General features: G+C 43.2%; 1 protein-coding gene across 2 annotated transcripts in view; it reads left to right on the plus strand.

Moving 5' to 3' along the window:
• The window catches only part of gnal (guanine nucleotide binding protein (G protein), alpha activating activity polypeptide, olfactory type), a 167,847-nt gene that overhangs the window by 115,612 nt on the left and 35,404 nt on the right, over positions 1–16,831 (plus strand). For both annotated transcript variants that reach the window (XM_053487796.1, XM_053487797.1), the window contains exon 6: positions 13,070–13,124. In XM_053487796.1, the coding sequence (XP_053343771.1) occupies positions 13,070–13,124 (55 nt within the window). The remainder of the gene's footprint in view (positions 1–13,069; positions 13,125–16,831) is intronic.

Here is a 16,831-nt window from a genome sequence, read left to right on the forward strand (position 1 = left end):
GGTACAACTATTGCATTACTTCAAGCCATTCTTAAACCAGGGATGTGTTCAGGGGCGTCCTACCTGAGCTAAGGACAAAAAGGACTGGACTTTTGCTCAGTGGGCCAGAGTTTTTGTCTTATTCAATTTGGAAATCAAGGTCCCAGAGTCTGGAGGAATAGAGGAGAGTCACAAAATCCAAGTTGTCAAGTTTACACAGTCCAGTGTCAAGTTTACACAGTCAGTGGTGGTTTGGGGAGCCATGTCATCTGCTGGTGTTGGTCCATTCTGTTTTATCAGGTGCAGCTGTGTACCAAGATGTTTTAGATCATTTCATGCAGAATAGCGTTATGAGGATGCTGATTTCATTTTACAGCAGGACTTGGCACCTGCCCACACTGCAGATATTATACATTATTAAAGTATAATATCTGGTCCATGAGAACCATGGTATCTGTGTGCTTGATTGGCCAGCAAACCTGCCTGACCTAAACCCCATAAAAAAATCTATGAGCTATTGTGAAGAGGAGGACACAAACTCAGAAGAGCTGAAGGCCACTATAAGTTTATACTTTGAAGCATCCATCAGATCGCCAAACAGAGAAGTGTGATTCGTTACTCTAGGAAACACATTTCCACTGCTCTAGAGTCCAGTGGTGGCATGCTTTACACCACTGCATCTAATGCTTTGCATTGCACTTGGTGGTGTAAGGCTTGTGTAGGGTTTTAACTCTTGGTTAGAGGTGAATCTAATCTTTGTCGGTTAATTTGATTAAACTGAATGAATACAGTTATAAATTTATACACTTAATCATCTATCCGCCCACGATTTAGTGTATCTTACCAATTCTGTTTATCCCGCGGCTGACGATGATAATAGAAAAAATCTGTTATTTACCAATTTATGAGCAAGGTAACATAAGATCTGGGCAAATGTTTAAACTTTATAATACATGACCAAGACCAACAGTCTTGATCAGTTTCAACGATACATGAAACTACGATACTTAATCACACACACACACATGTGGGAGGCCATCTCAGTGGAGTTTTAGTAATTTAGGTAAAGTGCATTAACATGAGTCTGGTTCATATGACTAAGATTTCATGCACATTAACGTTCATTGAATATACAGAGCTTTAATTTGATACTGAACATCCCATGTCTTGCATACATTCATACCCTATTCATACCTTTTATCTATAGCAAGGGTTGTACAGGTTGCTTACACTCTTAAAGTTTATGATAAACATGTTAAACACAACACAAAAATATCACACATTCTATATGAGCACATACTTATAATTTTATATCTGCCTTAGTAGCATACTTGAACTGATTAACATTCTACATGTCCCTAAAGCATTGTATGTTCTTTGTTCTGAGGCCCAGAGAAAACTCATTCTGGTGAGGTCAGCAACTCCCAGGGGGTTGTGAAACTTCCCCGTTTAAGGGATTTGTGCTGATCTACACCGTTTTAGTGAAGATGTGAAATGCTTCACTCTTGTGCAAGCAAGTTGCTTTGCAGATTTGCACCATCTGATTTGGAGACGTGTAACCGTTTTTTTCCTAAGTTGTTGATGTCGTGAACTGTCTCTTTCTCGTTTAACGGCTTCCTTTGAGGTGGCCTGCTAGTTCCTACACTTGGATACAGCTGCTCTGCCATTCAGTAAAGCTCTTTACACACTCTCATTTTGCTAGTCTAAACACCACATGAAGTTTGCAGGTCCGTAGCTATTGACTCTGCAACAGTTGGCAACCTGTATGCACCATGCATCTCAGCATCCACTGACCCCATTCTGTGATTTTATTGTTTCCAATCGCTTCGTCTTTGTTATAATACCATTAACAGTTGACTGTGGAACATTTAGTAGCAAGGAAATTTCAAGACTGGATTGCACAGGCAGCACCCTTTCACAGTACCATGCTGGAATTCACTGAGCTTGTGAGAGTGACCCATTCTTTTACAAATGTTTGTAGAAGTGGTCTGCATGCACCCAATGCTTCAAACATTATCCTGAAGGCGGGAACATTATCCTGAAGGCGGTGCCGTGCATTTTCTCTCCTGGAGGAATGCTTTCACCATAACTGAAGGTATCTGCGAGGAGAATAAGTCCCCTTGTGGTTATGTTCAGTAATACTTTGTAGTCTCAGTCCTGTCTCCAACCGTTACAAGTTGTAAGTAAGCATTGAACATTCTGAAATGAAAGCTCTACGAAGTCTTGGTGTATCATGTCTAGTGGTCTAAGCTGATGTAGGAATAGCCCTTTAAAATGTTTAAATGTCTCAATGATTGCAGGAAGTGTGAAGTGTTAGGTGTCCTGGTTTGGCACTGAAAATATATTAGACGTATTTTAGACCTGGGCTATTTTTAGTAGCTAAAGAGAGAATGTGCTGAACCCTGCTGGAACTGATTCCATTTGCCCTGTGCAGGTTTCCTTGTTCTCCTCTTACTTGATCAGTTTGAAAAAAAAAAAAAAAAAAGATTCTGCTTGCTAGCACTTTCCAAACATCCCTTCACCATTTATTTTCCATTTGTGGCCAGTATTGGTTTTCATTCTACTTATCACCTCCTTCAAATTACTCTTCTGCAACCTGCCCTCCAATTTATTGTCCAATGGTCTTTGCTTTCCTCAGAATATGCTTTTAAAATGGCAAAGCTCCTTATCCTATATTTATATTTGCTTGATTTCACTAGCTGTTACTTTGATCTACACTTGTCTTTTAAAAGAATTACACTGACTGGCCAAAAAGGTCACTACCTGGATTTAACCAAGCAAAAATGTCCTATTTGCAAAGGGACCATTGTATATTTACTGCAGTGATTATTATGTTTCAGCTTGCAGCACTTTCTTTAACACTAAATGATGCAGTGAGTAGCTTCTCATTTGTTAAACAGCTATGTCAAGTTGGCCAGTATCAAGAAAAGAAAATAACTAAGGAGATTGCAGAAATTACTAAAATTTGGCTAAGAACTGTAAGATGCATTATTAAAAGCCTGGAAGGATAGTGGTAAACCTTCATCTTTGAGGAAAAAATGTGTTTGGAAAAACATCCTGAATCAGCATGAAAACTTAAAGGTTGGTGAAATCCAATGATTAAAAAATCAACAGTAGAGCTCATGGCTCTGTTTATTAGTGAAAGTTAGAGTATTTCTACCTGCACAATGAGTAGATAACTTAAAAGATTTGGACTAAACAGATGTGTAGCTGTAGGAATACCAGTTATCAGTAAAACTAATTAGAAAAAGGCACCCACTCAACTCTCCCATCATCAATGCAAGCTCTTGGAGAGAAACAAATCTGACTCCGAAGTAAATTTTGTGACTTTGCATAAGGTTATCAAAACAAAACCCAACAAATGCATACCATAAATCAAAGCAAAAAGTGGCCCAACAAAATATTAGTGTTTTTCGACTTTTTGGCCAGATCATACTGTATAATTTTGATACCTAGTTTGGTGAAAAATGTAAAGCATTTGTTCTGTAGACAAGGTAATAAAAAACAGTCAAAACCTCTTTTAATGTGGACAACCAAAACAGGCACCTCCACTTGCAAGTCCACTTGCAAGTCTACATAACAGTCTTTAAGTTTTAAAAAAGCTCTAAGATTGTAAAATTCTCTGTTGTCACATGGATGCTAAAAGCCATGGGTAACAACTGTCTATGCTTTACATTCATAACCTTTAGGGTCCAGGTTTGATTCCCGTCTGGGGTTTGTGTACATGTAGTTTGCATGTTCTCCCCATGCAATGTTCTCCCCATGTGGGTTTCCTCCGGGTACTTCGGTTTCCTCCCATAGTCCAAATGTGCAGTCTTTACGTCCAATTGGCATTCCCAAATTGGTTGTAGTGTGAATGCACATATACATGTTGACTGGAGGTCCCACCACGGTCAGAAAATTGGGAATAAATAAAATGGTAATTACTATTGTACTTTATGGTCACTAGTTGGACTACAGGGGCTCCTAGATGGATGGATGTCCAAAATATTAATCCTAAGGTTAATAGTAAGTGTAAGCCATACTTAATATTTTTATTGTGTAAATATGTCTTCATAATGGTTTTTGTTTGTTAGTCATTTAATGTGAATATACTTTTTATTTTATTGTAGTTTCCTGTGCATGGATAGTGATGTCATTGTTGTAGTTCATGGGCAAGTCATGCTAAAACCATTTATAAAAGGTAAAGGTTTGCATACTGGGGGTACATCTAAAGGGCATGGAAAAGTCATGCTGGAGCCATGTACGTACATATGCATAGGTTTGCATGCTGGGGGCATGTGTGAAGGGTATGGACTAGTCGGGCTGGAGGCTCGGGGTATTATGTAGGCTACGAAAGGAGAGCGCATAAAATGCTTTTAAACATCTTGTGTTTGTCATTTACTGTTTACAAAACTGGTATACTCGTTAAAGAACTATCACATGTCCAATTTAATTCAATTAAATTTTATTTATATAGCGCTTTTAACAATGGTCATTGTCTCAAAGCAGCTTCACAAAGATGAAAGAAATTCATAAAAAAAAGAATTTTTTATATATATATATTTTTTTTTTAATAATTATGAATTGTCTATGTGTGAGAAAAATGTGTCTAGATAATAAGGAGATGAATGAATAAAATTTATCTGATGAGCAAGCCAAGGGTGACGGCGACAGTGGCAAGGAAAAACTCCCTGAGATGGCAATAGGAAGAAACCTTGAGAGGAACCAGACTCAACAGGGAACCCATCCTCATTTGGGTGATAACAAATAGAGATGATATAACACCATGTGAGTTATGCAGCTGAAAGTACAATATAACAGAAATTCTTTAAATTAACATGAAGTCCAGTTCAACATAGGGATGAGTCAGTAGGTGCAGAGGGCAGATGGGATCTGGATCACTGGAAGCACAGGAGCAGGATGTTTAGCTTCAACCATAATAAGGCAGAATTCAGCTGGAGCTGGTCCTTCTCTGGATGCCTCACGATCCTCGCAGGGTTGGCCTTTGTCTACTGAAGCTGGTACAATCTCCAGATGCCTCAGGATGGGTAGAAAAGTACAGAACAGATGGAGAGAATTAGCGTAGTTGCCATTCAGAATAGATGTACCGAAGTATGAAGTTATGGGATGAGTTACGCGTATGCCAGATTAAAGAGATGCGTCTTGAGTCTACTTTTAAACTGGTAAACTGTGTATACATATAGTCATGTATGAAATAACTGTCATGTATTTGTTGTTTGAGGCTAGCCCAAAGGCAATTTAATTTTAAACAAAAGCAATGTCAGGGTATGTAGATATTGCATTTATAGTATATGGGAAAGAACCAGGCCTGAAAAGGTGTGTGCACATGTCAGTGTAAGAGCCTGCATGCATAATGTATACTAAATGTATGTGTGTGTTTATGTATGCCATGGGTCTGGTGTGAGGTGCCGTATAGGGCTTAAATCAAACTTCACTTATGCACACATATATGAAACACTTGCATGCACATACACTACCATTTAAAACTTTTAGAACATTTGCAAATTTTTTTTTTTGTTTAGTGATTTATTTTCTACATTCTACAACAATACTGGAGATTTCAAAACTATAAAATAACACATATGGGATTAGGTAATTACATAACAACAAGAAAAACAACAGTTAGTTGTTATTTTAAGACACAGAGGTCAGCCTTTCTGTAATAGTTTTTGCAAGAACAGTATTGTCAAGTGCATTTGCAAAATCCATCAAACACCATAATGAAACTGGCTCTCATAAAGACCATCCCAGGAGGGCGAGACCAAAACCTACCTCTGCTGCAGACGAGAAGTTAATTTAGAGTTATCAGCCTGAAAAATGACCAATTAACAGCACCTCAGATTAGAGGCGTTATGAAGTCTTGACAGAGCATAAGTAGCAGAAACATCTCAATATCACTACTGTTCAAAAGAGATTAGTGCATTTTTTTGGACACCTTCAGCATTCCTTTACAATGTAGAAAGAAATAAAAATCAGGAACCATCATGAAGTTAGAAAGTGTTCTAAAACTTTTAAAGGTAGTGTATATGAAACAGTCACACATACATATATAGTACTAACTGCTCAAACAACTACATATAAGACGTGCACACACACCTACGAGATGCATGCACATACACACACAAACTCTCCATGCACACACCTATGAGATGCGCGCGCACACACACACACACACACAAACTCTCCATGCACAAACACCTATAAGACGCGTGCACACACAACTATGAGATGCACGCACATACACACACACAAACTCTCCATGCACACACACCTATAAGATGCACGCACATACACACACACACACACAAACTCTCCATGCACACACACCTATGAGATGCACGCACACACACACACACAAACTCTCCGTGCACATACACCTATGAGATGCACGCACATACACCTATGAGATTCTCAGTGTAAACGGAAGTCATTTCAGTGTAAAAGGAAGTCATTTCAATGTAGACGGACTTTTCGCTTCATTCTCCCTGAATGGTAGTAGCGGTTTGTAAACAGCCTGCTGTTGGACAGTTTAAAAGACGGAGTAGGACAGTATAATGATTATCACTGTTCAATCACAAGGCGTATTCAGAACTGTCCACATAATGTCTGGATATTGCAGCGGCAGAAAACGCAGGTGATGATTTGCAAAAATTAAATTGAAGCACGGAATCTGTGGCTATTATGTCGGATACTACAACAGAAGCAATTACTGTTTTGTGGAATGTGTTTCCTTGCCTTTGCTAATATGAACAATAACTAACTTATCGGAATCCCATGGGACTCTGAATTGGAAATTCAAACATTGTTACGACCCTCCATACCACCCACTTTTGTGGTGATAATAAATCACTCGTTGTCTTCTAAACTTTCCATTAATGGTCTATTTAAGAAACGCTACTACTAATCAGGGAGAATGAAGTTCATATACATTGAAATTACTACTCCTTACACCCTACTCCCTGCGCAGGAAATGTCTGTTAAGGGAACTTTACTCTATAAAATTCCACCATTCAGAACACCATGCAACGTCACTTCCTCCTTGCGTTACCGTGGTAACACAAGCACCTCAAAACCTGTCGCTGCTGAGGAAATTTCACGCTACGGACATTAAATATAGAATATTTATTGAAACAAAAACTGATACCATTAAAAAAATATAACGTATTAAACATTTCTAACTTATGAATAAATTATTCGATTGAGTTACATGATGTACCGAGATTTATTATTATTTTTTTTTAATTACAGATTATTAGCCTATATAATACGAATGGTTTCCTTAATTATATTAAAATGTAATTTATTGTGTTCTATTTATATGATGTCGTCCTCGATAATAATTATAATAAATATATAAAATATTTTTCTAGTTAAATTTTTTCACACTCCAGCGATACGTAATGACTTTTAGGAAACTATTCATTTCTTTTTTTAGTTAAAATGAAGATCTGTTGTTCACTCGTTTCCTACACTGCTACAGTTCGCTTTGTGCGCGTTTCCTAGGTGTGTCTTTGTGTGCGTGCACGTTTCCTAGGTGTGTGTGAGGAGAGTTTGTGTATGTATGTATGCGCATCTCATAGGTGTGTGTGCACGGAGAATTTGTGTATGTGTGCGCATCTTATAGGTGTGTGCACGGAAAGTTTGTGTGTATGTGCGTGCATCTCATAGGTGTATGTGCGCGCATTTCATATGAAGTTGTTTGAGCAGTTAGTAGAGTATATGTATGGGTGACTGTTTCAAATACTGTATATGTATGCAAGTGTTTTATAGGTGTGTGTGCGTGCATTTCTCAAGTAGTTGTTTAAGCAGTTAGTACTATATATTGTGGCGTGGGCGGGGTTTCGGTTGGGAACCATCATGCTTTGCGGGAGGGGTTGTTATGTTGTCACCCTGTTGGGGAAAGGTGTTTGGGTTGGTGGTTTCGGCCAGGTTGTGTGTATGTGGGTTAGAAGTGTGTCTTGTTGATTGTGTGACTTGTTGAATGTGCCGTTTATGTACCAAGCTGATTAAAATACTCCCAGCCATTGCATTGGGCAGCCAGGAAGCTCACTTGTCTCTCCAAGTTCCTGCATAGCGGTGAAAAGCGCTACAATTGGTGTCAGAAGTGGGATGGAGAGTCGTGGGTTAGAGCGCACCCCGGAGGAAATCCGGAGGATTCAAATAGGCCGCCGAGTAGCAGAGCAGCTGAGGAGGAAGAAGACCCTCCCTGATGGGGCCAGCGTGGGCAAAGAGCGGCGACCGGAGCGGAGCGGTGCGTTTTAGGTTCCTGCATTGGACCTCGAAGGGGATTCCTCCAGTGACGCAGCGCCGGCAACGGAGCAAGCTACAGCTCCGTGCCCCGTCTGCCAGCGAAGCGACCTGCAGCTGCGCCTGCCGGCCTACAACGGCGCCGTCGATCCCCACGCGTTCCTTGCCCAAGTAGAGCTAGCCGTCAAATTCGCGGGCTGGTCTCCGGCAGAAACAGCCGTCCGGGTGGCCCTCTCGTTGGAGGGTGACGCGCTGCGGGCTTTGGAAGACCTCCGGGCTGATGAGCGGGAGGATTGGGTGAAGCTGCGGGAGCGCCTCCGAGCCACTGGGGGTGTTTGCCATGGACCTGAGGTCTCTCGCGTGCAGAGGCTACCCGGAGTTCGGGCCCGCCCAGCAGGAGGAGCTAGCGGAGGCTGAGGCGCTGCGCGAGGCTAAGCGCCGAACCCATCATGGTAGAACGCCACGGCGAAAGAGCCGAGCGACCTCCTGTGGCTCAGGTGAACCTAGCCGGGGACAGGGCTACCCGTTGCGGCTAGGCCTCGACACCGCTTCCGAGATTCCGCGACGACGCCGAGGCCAGGGACCGCCGGATTACCGCTGCAATGTTCTCAGGCCTGAGGACAACGTACCCCAGCAGCCGTTAAACTAGCTTCGGGGGGCGCCGAGGGGAAGCCGCCTCCCACAGCTTTCTTTGTTTCCCCGACTGCCGGTTTCAACCTCCGGTCAGGACGTGTAGGAAATCGCGCGGGGGTCTACGTTAACTGTGGCCTGGACAACGTTTCGCTACACGCGCTCTACAGTTTCGCTGTTGCGCTGGGGAGTACTAGCACAAGGCGATCACGGGTGTATGCTGCCGGCCCCAGCCGTGAGCATTCGCACCGTGTCGGGGAGCTATCTGGAGATACGGGCCTGTCGCACAGTGCGAATACAAGTAGGTGCAATCATTCTTTTTCATCCATTTTTTGTGGCCGACATTGAGGATGATTGTATCTTGGGGTTGGATATTTTGGAAAGGTGGGGTGCCGTACTGAATCTCGATGACGGAACGTTGCGTGGTAGCTTCGGGTTAGCCAGGTTGCTAGTGCCCAAAGCGCAGCCGGACATGTTAGTGGAGCGCACCAGGGGGGCGGAACTTCCGGTGGGCGCACCATGTAAACATCCGGTAGCAGACCGAACGAGAATAATGGCCGAGCTTATGCAGCGTAGGGCTAAGTCAGACACAGGCCGACACCGTGAAATCCCTGTTACACGAGTTCGCGGACATTTTCGCGGTTGATGAGCGCGAGTGCACACATACCAATTTGGTGCAGCACACGATTAATACGGGTAACGCAGCTCCTGTTCGGTTACATCCGTGACGTCTTCCCTTAGGTAAACGAGCTATCGCTGAACAAAAGCTACGTGAGATGGCCGACTCGGGCGTCATAGAGCCAGCGTCCGGACCGTGGTCTTCACCGGTTGTGTTGGTGCGCAAAAAGGACGAATCGTGGCGGTTTTGTGTCGATTACCGGCGGCTAAACGAGGTGACGCGCAAAGATTCCTATCCGTTGCCGCGAATAGATGATGCGCTGGAACACATTGCGGGCTCGGCGTGGTTTAGCTCGCTAGATCTGCGGAGCAGGTACTGGCAAGTAGAGCTCGCCCCGGAAGCGCGACCTAAAACCGCGTTCTCGATCGGGCAAGGGCTATGGCAATGTAACGCTCCAGCTACGTTCGAACGGCTGATGGAGAAGGTGTTAGCCGATATTCCTCGCAACCGTTGTGTCGTCTACCTGGACGATTTACTGGTGCACGCCAGGGAGTTTGAGGTTGCTCTAGCTAACCTACGGGAAGTATTTTTGGCTATCCGGCGGGCGAATTTGCGACTCAACCCCAAAAAGTGTCAGCTGTTGCGGCGAGAGACCGGTTTCCTAGGACATGTAATTAGTGCTAGAGGGATTGTCACCGATCCAGCCAAAATTGCGGCGGTACAGAATTGGCCTGAACCGCTAAATGTGTCCCAGCTACGCACCTTTCTCGGGTTAGCTTCTTACTATCACCGGTTCGTGAAGGATTTTGCCACGAACGCCAGTCCGCTGCACGGCCTCACGAAAAAGAATCAGCCGTTTCGCTGGGACAGGGTGCACGCGCGTGCTTTCACTCGGTTACGGGAAGCTCTGGTCACGTCGCCCATTCTCGGATATCCTGACGCGTCTCGTATGTTTATCCTCGACACGGACGCAAGCGATGTAGGGCTGGGGGCTGTCCTATCTCAGGTTTCCGAGGGTAAAGAGCGTGCTATTGCCTATTTCAGCCGCGCGTTGTCTGGACCGGAGAGAAATTACTGCGTCACGCGGCGCGAGCTGTTAGCGGTCGCCCTTAAGCATTTTAGGCCGTATTTATACGGACAATCCTTCTCGCTGCAGACCGATCACGCTTCGCTGGTGTGGCTGCTCAGTTTTAAAGAGCCCGAGGGGCAGTTGGCGCACTGGCTCGAGCGGTTGCAGGACTACAACTTTACCGTCCAGCACCGAGCGGGAAAACTGCATGCTAATGCCGACGCTTTATCCCGCCGGCCGTGTAGCAACGAGCGTTGTCGGCACTGCGAGCGGGTTGAAGAGCGCGTGGGTGATCGCGACATCGAACACTCCCTGACACCCGGGAATCAGAACATTCTCCCTACGCAGTCCTCCGGAGCCTCCGTCAGTAATCCGCCGTCCGAGGCGGTGTGCAGCCGAGTTACTGCGTCGCTCAAACCTTTGCCTGCAGTCGTTCCGCCTGTGCCACAGATGGACCGTGATCAGCTCATTGCCGAGCAGGAGAAGGATCCGGCGCTGCAGCGGGTACTGGGTTGGGTTAACGCGGGCCAGAGACCGGATTATGCCACGGTTGCTCACCTGGGACAAGAGGAAAAAGCTCTCCACTCGCAGTTTAATCGACTAGCGTAGCGTTGGTTTACTCTATCGCCACTGGGAACGGCCGTGTGGCACTGGCAAATCTTTCCAGCTGCTGGTGCCGCGGACTCTGCGGGCACGAGTGTTGGGAATGGTTCACGGGCATTCTACTGGCCGGGTTGTCACACTGATAGTGCACTCTTTGTTCACAGATGCGACGTCTGCACGGCAAAGAAGGGCCCTACCCAGCGCTCGCGAGCGCCCTTGCAGGACTTCCGGGTGGGGGCACCCATGGAGCGTATGAGCGTGGACATTCTTGGGCCTTTTCCCATCTCCGATCGCGGGAACCGGTATGTGCTGGTAGCCATGGATTATTTCACTAAGTGGCCGGAGGCGTTTGCTGTTCCTGACCAGAGCGCTTCCACCACGGCTCGAGTGTTGGTGGATGAGGTGTTCAGCCGATTCGGCGCCCCGGAGCAGTTGCACAGCGATCAGGGGCGTAACTTCGAGGCGGAGGTATTCGCGGCGGTGTGCGAGCGCCTCGGGGTGAAAAAGACCCGCACCACGCCCCTTCATCCGCAAAGTGACGGCCTCGTGGAACGCTTTAATCATACGCTCACCACCCAACTCGCCGTGCTTACCAGCGACCGGCAAAGGGATTGGGACGAACATTTGCCTCTCGTGCTTTGGGCTTATCGCACAGCGGTGCAGGAGTCCTCACAGCTGACGCCAGCTGCGTTGATGTTCGGTCGCGAGTTGCGCACACCCGTGGACCTTGTGTTCGGGCCTCCTCCACAAGTGGATTTACCCGCGAAGCCGGGGATGGATTACTTTTGTTCTTTAAAAGACAAACTGTTCCGTGTCCACGAGCTGGCGCGTAGGCACTTGGCGAACGCCGGGGTGAAGCAGCGCCGCTTGTATGATACTCACAGCCGGGGGCGAGACTTTGCTGCTGGGGAGCAGGTTTGGGTGTATTCCCCCGGAAGAAAAAGGGGCCTCTCGCCGAAGCTTATGTCGCACTGGGTGGGCCCCTGCACGGTTGTTGCTCAGCTCTCTGACGTAGTTTACCGGGTGCGGTTGACGGGGCGGTCGCGATTGGTCGTGCTCCACCGGGACCGGCTCGCTCCCTACCAGCCCCACGCCAGCGAAACATCGAACTCTGTGGAGGCCGGTCCGCCTCAGGAAGAGGGCTGCGCCCCATCTCCCCCGAAAAAAGACTCCGGCGTTCACAACGCCAGCGCTGACCACCGTCACGCCTGCTAGACTGAGTTCGCCATGGTGACCGGGGACGGTCACAGCTCGGGTGGGGGCAATGTGGCGTGGGTGGGGTTTCGGTTGGGAACCATCATGCTTTGCGGGAGGGGTTGTTATGTTGTCACCCTGTTGGGGAAAGGTGTTTGGGTTGGTGGTTTCGGCCAGGTTGTGTGTATGTGGGTTAGAAGTGTGTCTTGTTGATTGTGTGACTTGTTGAATGTGCCGTTTATGTACCAAGCTGATTAAAATACTCCCAGCCATTGCATTGGGCAGCCAGGAAGCTCACTTGTCTCTCCAAGTTCCTGCGTAGCGGTGAAAAACGCTACAATATGTATGTGACTATTTCATATATGTGTATGCAAGTGTTTCATGTGTGTGTGCATGACTAAAGTTTGATTTAAACCCTATACGGCGCCTCATAGTCTGGTGTTTAGGCATGGTATACCAAGAAAACAACTATTACTAAGCAATACATACGTCTGAATGATCGATATGTACATATTGGCATGGCAACACAGTAAGTATGTGTACATATGTAAATGAGATGTTTTGTAGAACTTTCTGGAGCATCACATGTAACTACCGGCTTGAGCAATGTTTTTTTTATAATAAACAAAATCAATCATTTTTATAATTAGGGTATTATTTTATAGTGCCTTATAATTTCCTGATGTGAAATTCAAAAACAGATTTTTGTATTATCTGATTTTCAGCTTCATGGACAGAATTGATTCAGTGCGGCAGAATGACTACACACCAACAGACCAGGTAAGGGTGCTCTAATATGTTTGTGTGTGCATACATGGGTGCTGGAAGGACGATTGAAAACAATGTTTAAACAAGTTGGAGAAATATACTGGTGCTACTGTATTTAAAAAAAAATTGTTTTTACATCTCCACCAATTTTGAGTTAATAAATTTTCTGTGACCCCAAGCCTTTGAGCATCTTATATTAAACTCCACATTTATATTTTTAGGACTTTTAAAACATTTGAACATATAATTTTGTAAATATCCATAGCATTTTAATTTTTTTGCTTAGAATGATGATCTCATGAGTGAATTGACTTCTCATTACAAGCTTAAATTTGTCTTTTATATTTCTCCTAAAGCTGACCTAGGAGAAACAGACAAAAGAGACACAACTGAGATACAACCCAAGACTTACTTAAGAAACATTTAAGAAATATTATAGTTTTATTGAAAAATCCTCAATTAACAGCATACAGTAATAAGTCACAACTAGCACCACCTGAGGCTAGTCAGTGGCCATATTGACGTCTGACCTAATATTTTTAATTTTGTTAACCAACATTTTAATATTGTTAACCTGATGGTTTTAATGTGGTGAACATTACAGATTACAGTTTACTATTACCACTGAGTTTTAGATCTGTAAAAATAAATACATAAATGGAATGAACTTAACTGTGCATAATACAATAAACAATTATTATTGTGTAATAGATTTACACAATATAACATCTGGCACAATCTGGCAAATCACTAAATCATACTGACACACAACCTGACAAAGATATTAAGTGTCACACTGCTCAACTCAAAGTAAAATTCATACAGGAGTTACACAAAGGCCACAGCATTGTAAAAATTTTAACGTGAAAAGAATCAGTCAAAAAGAAAATTTTAATTTTTTAAGGGAATATTGGTTGCTTGCTGTATGTGAGGGCTACAGGAACAGGTCAGTGTCTGGAAAAGTTCTTTCTCACCGGCTGATACATGAATGAGCAAAAATTTTAAAAAGGATCAAATAGGCAAAACATAGAACAGATTTATAAGATCTTGTGTGACCATAATAATAATAATAAGAATAAGAATAAGAAGAATAATAATAATAAGAAGAATGCACACATTAACTATGCAGTCTAAAATAAAGTGATGTTATAAAAACCCTCTCTGTCAGAAAACATACAATTTATATCAAGGACATAATACAGTATATACAGTGAAACCTCAGATTGCGAGTAACACGATTTCGAGTGTTCTGCAAGACGAGCAAAGATTTTTAATCAAATTTGTTTTGACGCTGAGTGTCACGTGATCACAACTGAGCCGACGGCTTTTTTCTCTCTTGCGCTGCGGAATTGTGGGTAATCGTCTCCCCTGTTGGGTTTTAGTGCTCTTACTGGTATAATCAACATCCCTGCACGTTGTACATGTACTGTTTACTATAAAACTGTGACCAGGTGTGTGCGTAAAACATATTTTGTTTTGTGTCTGTATGCGTGTGTATACAGCGTGCATGTAAAGAAAAAACAAGTCCCATTAGAGGGGTCAAAGATCCATTTTTGTCTCTCTGTATCAGCCTGCTCTTTATGCCTTTGTGCTCTATGCGGGTCATTGGACACCGTGCCACGCACACAGACCCCTCCTACTTTCACCTTTACAGTTACACACAGACACACACACACACTCTTTCTCTCTGCTCTACAGAGAAACACTGCTCTGTCGCGATTCTTTTCAAAGGTAAAGTGAAGGTTAATTTGTTTAATTTTTACTTTACAGCAGTGATTCTGTTAGTCGCTCAATCAAGTGTCATTAGAGAGATTTATTGTTTATTTTTTCAATAAAACAGTATTTCCGTTCTGTGCGCGCGTGTGTGAGAAAAGAGTGGAAAAAGGGTAATTGTGTAAGACGAGAAGGGGGAGAGAGGGAGGGGCTCCTAAATTTAGCTTCACACATACACACACACATACAAAGTACCTACGCGCACAAACGGAAACACTTTTTCTATCGTGATTTATTTTACTTTTTTTTTTTAAAGGTACAGTGCAGGTTAATTCGTTTTATTTTTACTTTATATTTTATTTTATTAAATATAATTATTTTTATGTTTAAATTTTTTGGGGCTGTAAAACAAATAATTTAAGTTTCCATTATTTCTTATGGGAAAATTTAATTTGGTTTATGAGTGTTTTAAAATATGAGCCTGCTTCCGGAACGAATTATGCTCATAATCCAAGGTTCAACTGTAATAATATGCGCATTTTGTGAGTTTTATACTCAGCAAAAAAAGAAACGTCCTTTTTTGAGGACTGTGTATTTCAACAATAATGTTGTAAAAATCCAAATAACTTTACAGATCTTCATTGTAAAGGGTTTAAACAATGTTTTCCATGCATGTTTAATTAACCATAATCAATTTATTAACATGCGCCTGTGGAATGGTCGTTAAGACCTTAACAGCTTACAAAAAGTAGGCATTTAAGGTCACAGTTCTAAAAACGCAGGACACTAAAGAGACTTGTCTACCGACTGTGAAAAACACCCAAAGAAAAATGCCCAGGGTCCCTGCTCATCTGCGTGAACATGCATTAGGCATGCTGCAGGGAGGCATGAGGACTGCTGATGTGGCTAGGGCAATAAATTGCCATCCGAATATCACACCTGCGTGACAGGTACAGGATGGCAACAACAACTGCCCGAGTCACACCAGGAACACACAATCCCTCCATCAGTGCTCAGACTGTCCGCAATAGGCAGTCCATGAGGAGGAGATGCACTGCAGTACTTCAAGCAGCTGGTGGCCACACCAGATACTGACTGGTACTTTTGATTTTGAGCCTGCCTTCATTCAGGGACACATTGTGAAACATTTTTAGTTTATGTCTTATGGTGTTGATTCTTTTAGTGTGCATACAAATATTTACACATTAAGTTTACTGAAAGTAAAAACAGTTAAAAGTCAGAGGACGTTTTTTTTTTTTTTTACAGTAAAGAACAATGCCATCCACAAAGCTTACTTTAACTAAGGCAGATCTCTCATCTGACAGGATGTTCGATTTCTTGACTGTGTATAAAATCTTATACAGTGGTGTGAAAAACTCTTTGCCCTTTCCTGATTTCTTATTCTTTTGCATGTTTGTCACAGTTCAATGTTTCTGCTCATCAAAAACCGTTAACTATTAGTCAAAGATAACAAAATTGATTTAAATGATGGTTTTTATTATTTAGGGAGAAAAAAAATCCAAACCTACATGGCCCTGTGTGAAAAAGTGATTGCCCCCTGAACCTAATAACTGGTTGGGCCACCCTTAGCAGCAATAACTGCAATCAAGCATTTGCGATAACTTGCAACAAGTCTTTTACAGCGCTCTGGAGGAATTTTGGCGGAGTGAAATTAGTTCATTCTCTTCAAGGGGAGTAAAGTATTCTAGGTTCTGATCTGACATGGCTAGATTAACATCTGCATCAATTACATTGTTCGGTTTCAAAACCTCAATTTTATGCCTAATATTTACAATTTTATTATTAAAAAAGTTCATGAAGTCCTCACTATTGCATGATGTTGTTGTGGAGATTTCTGCAGTGGTCTTATTTCTGGTTAATTTGGCATTAAATAAAAATCTAGGATTATTTTTGTTATTTTCTATAAGAGTGGAGAGATATGTTGATCTAGCTACACTAAGAGCTTTTTTATAGTTCAGGATGCTCTCCTTCCATGCTATTTGAAA

The sequence above is a fragment of the Clarias gariepinus genome, chromosome 26, assembly GCF_024256425.1.
Source record: "Clarias gariepinus isolate MV-2021 ecotype Netherlands chromosome 26, CGAR_prim_01v2, whole genome shotgun sequence".
Taxonomy (NCBI): domain Eukaryota; kingdom Metazoa; phylum Chordata; class Actinopteri; order Siluriformes; family Clariidae; genus Clarias; species Clarias gariepinus.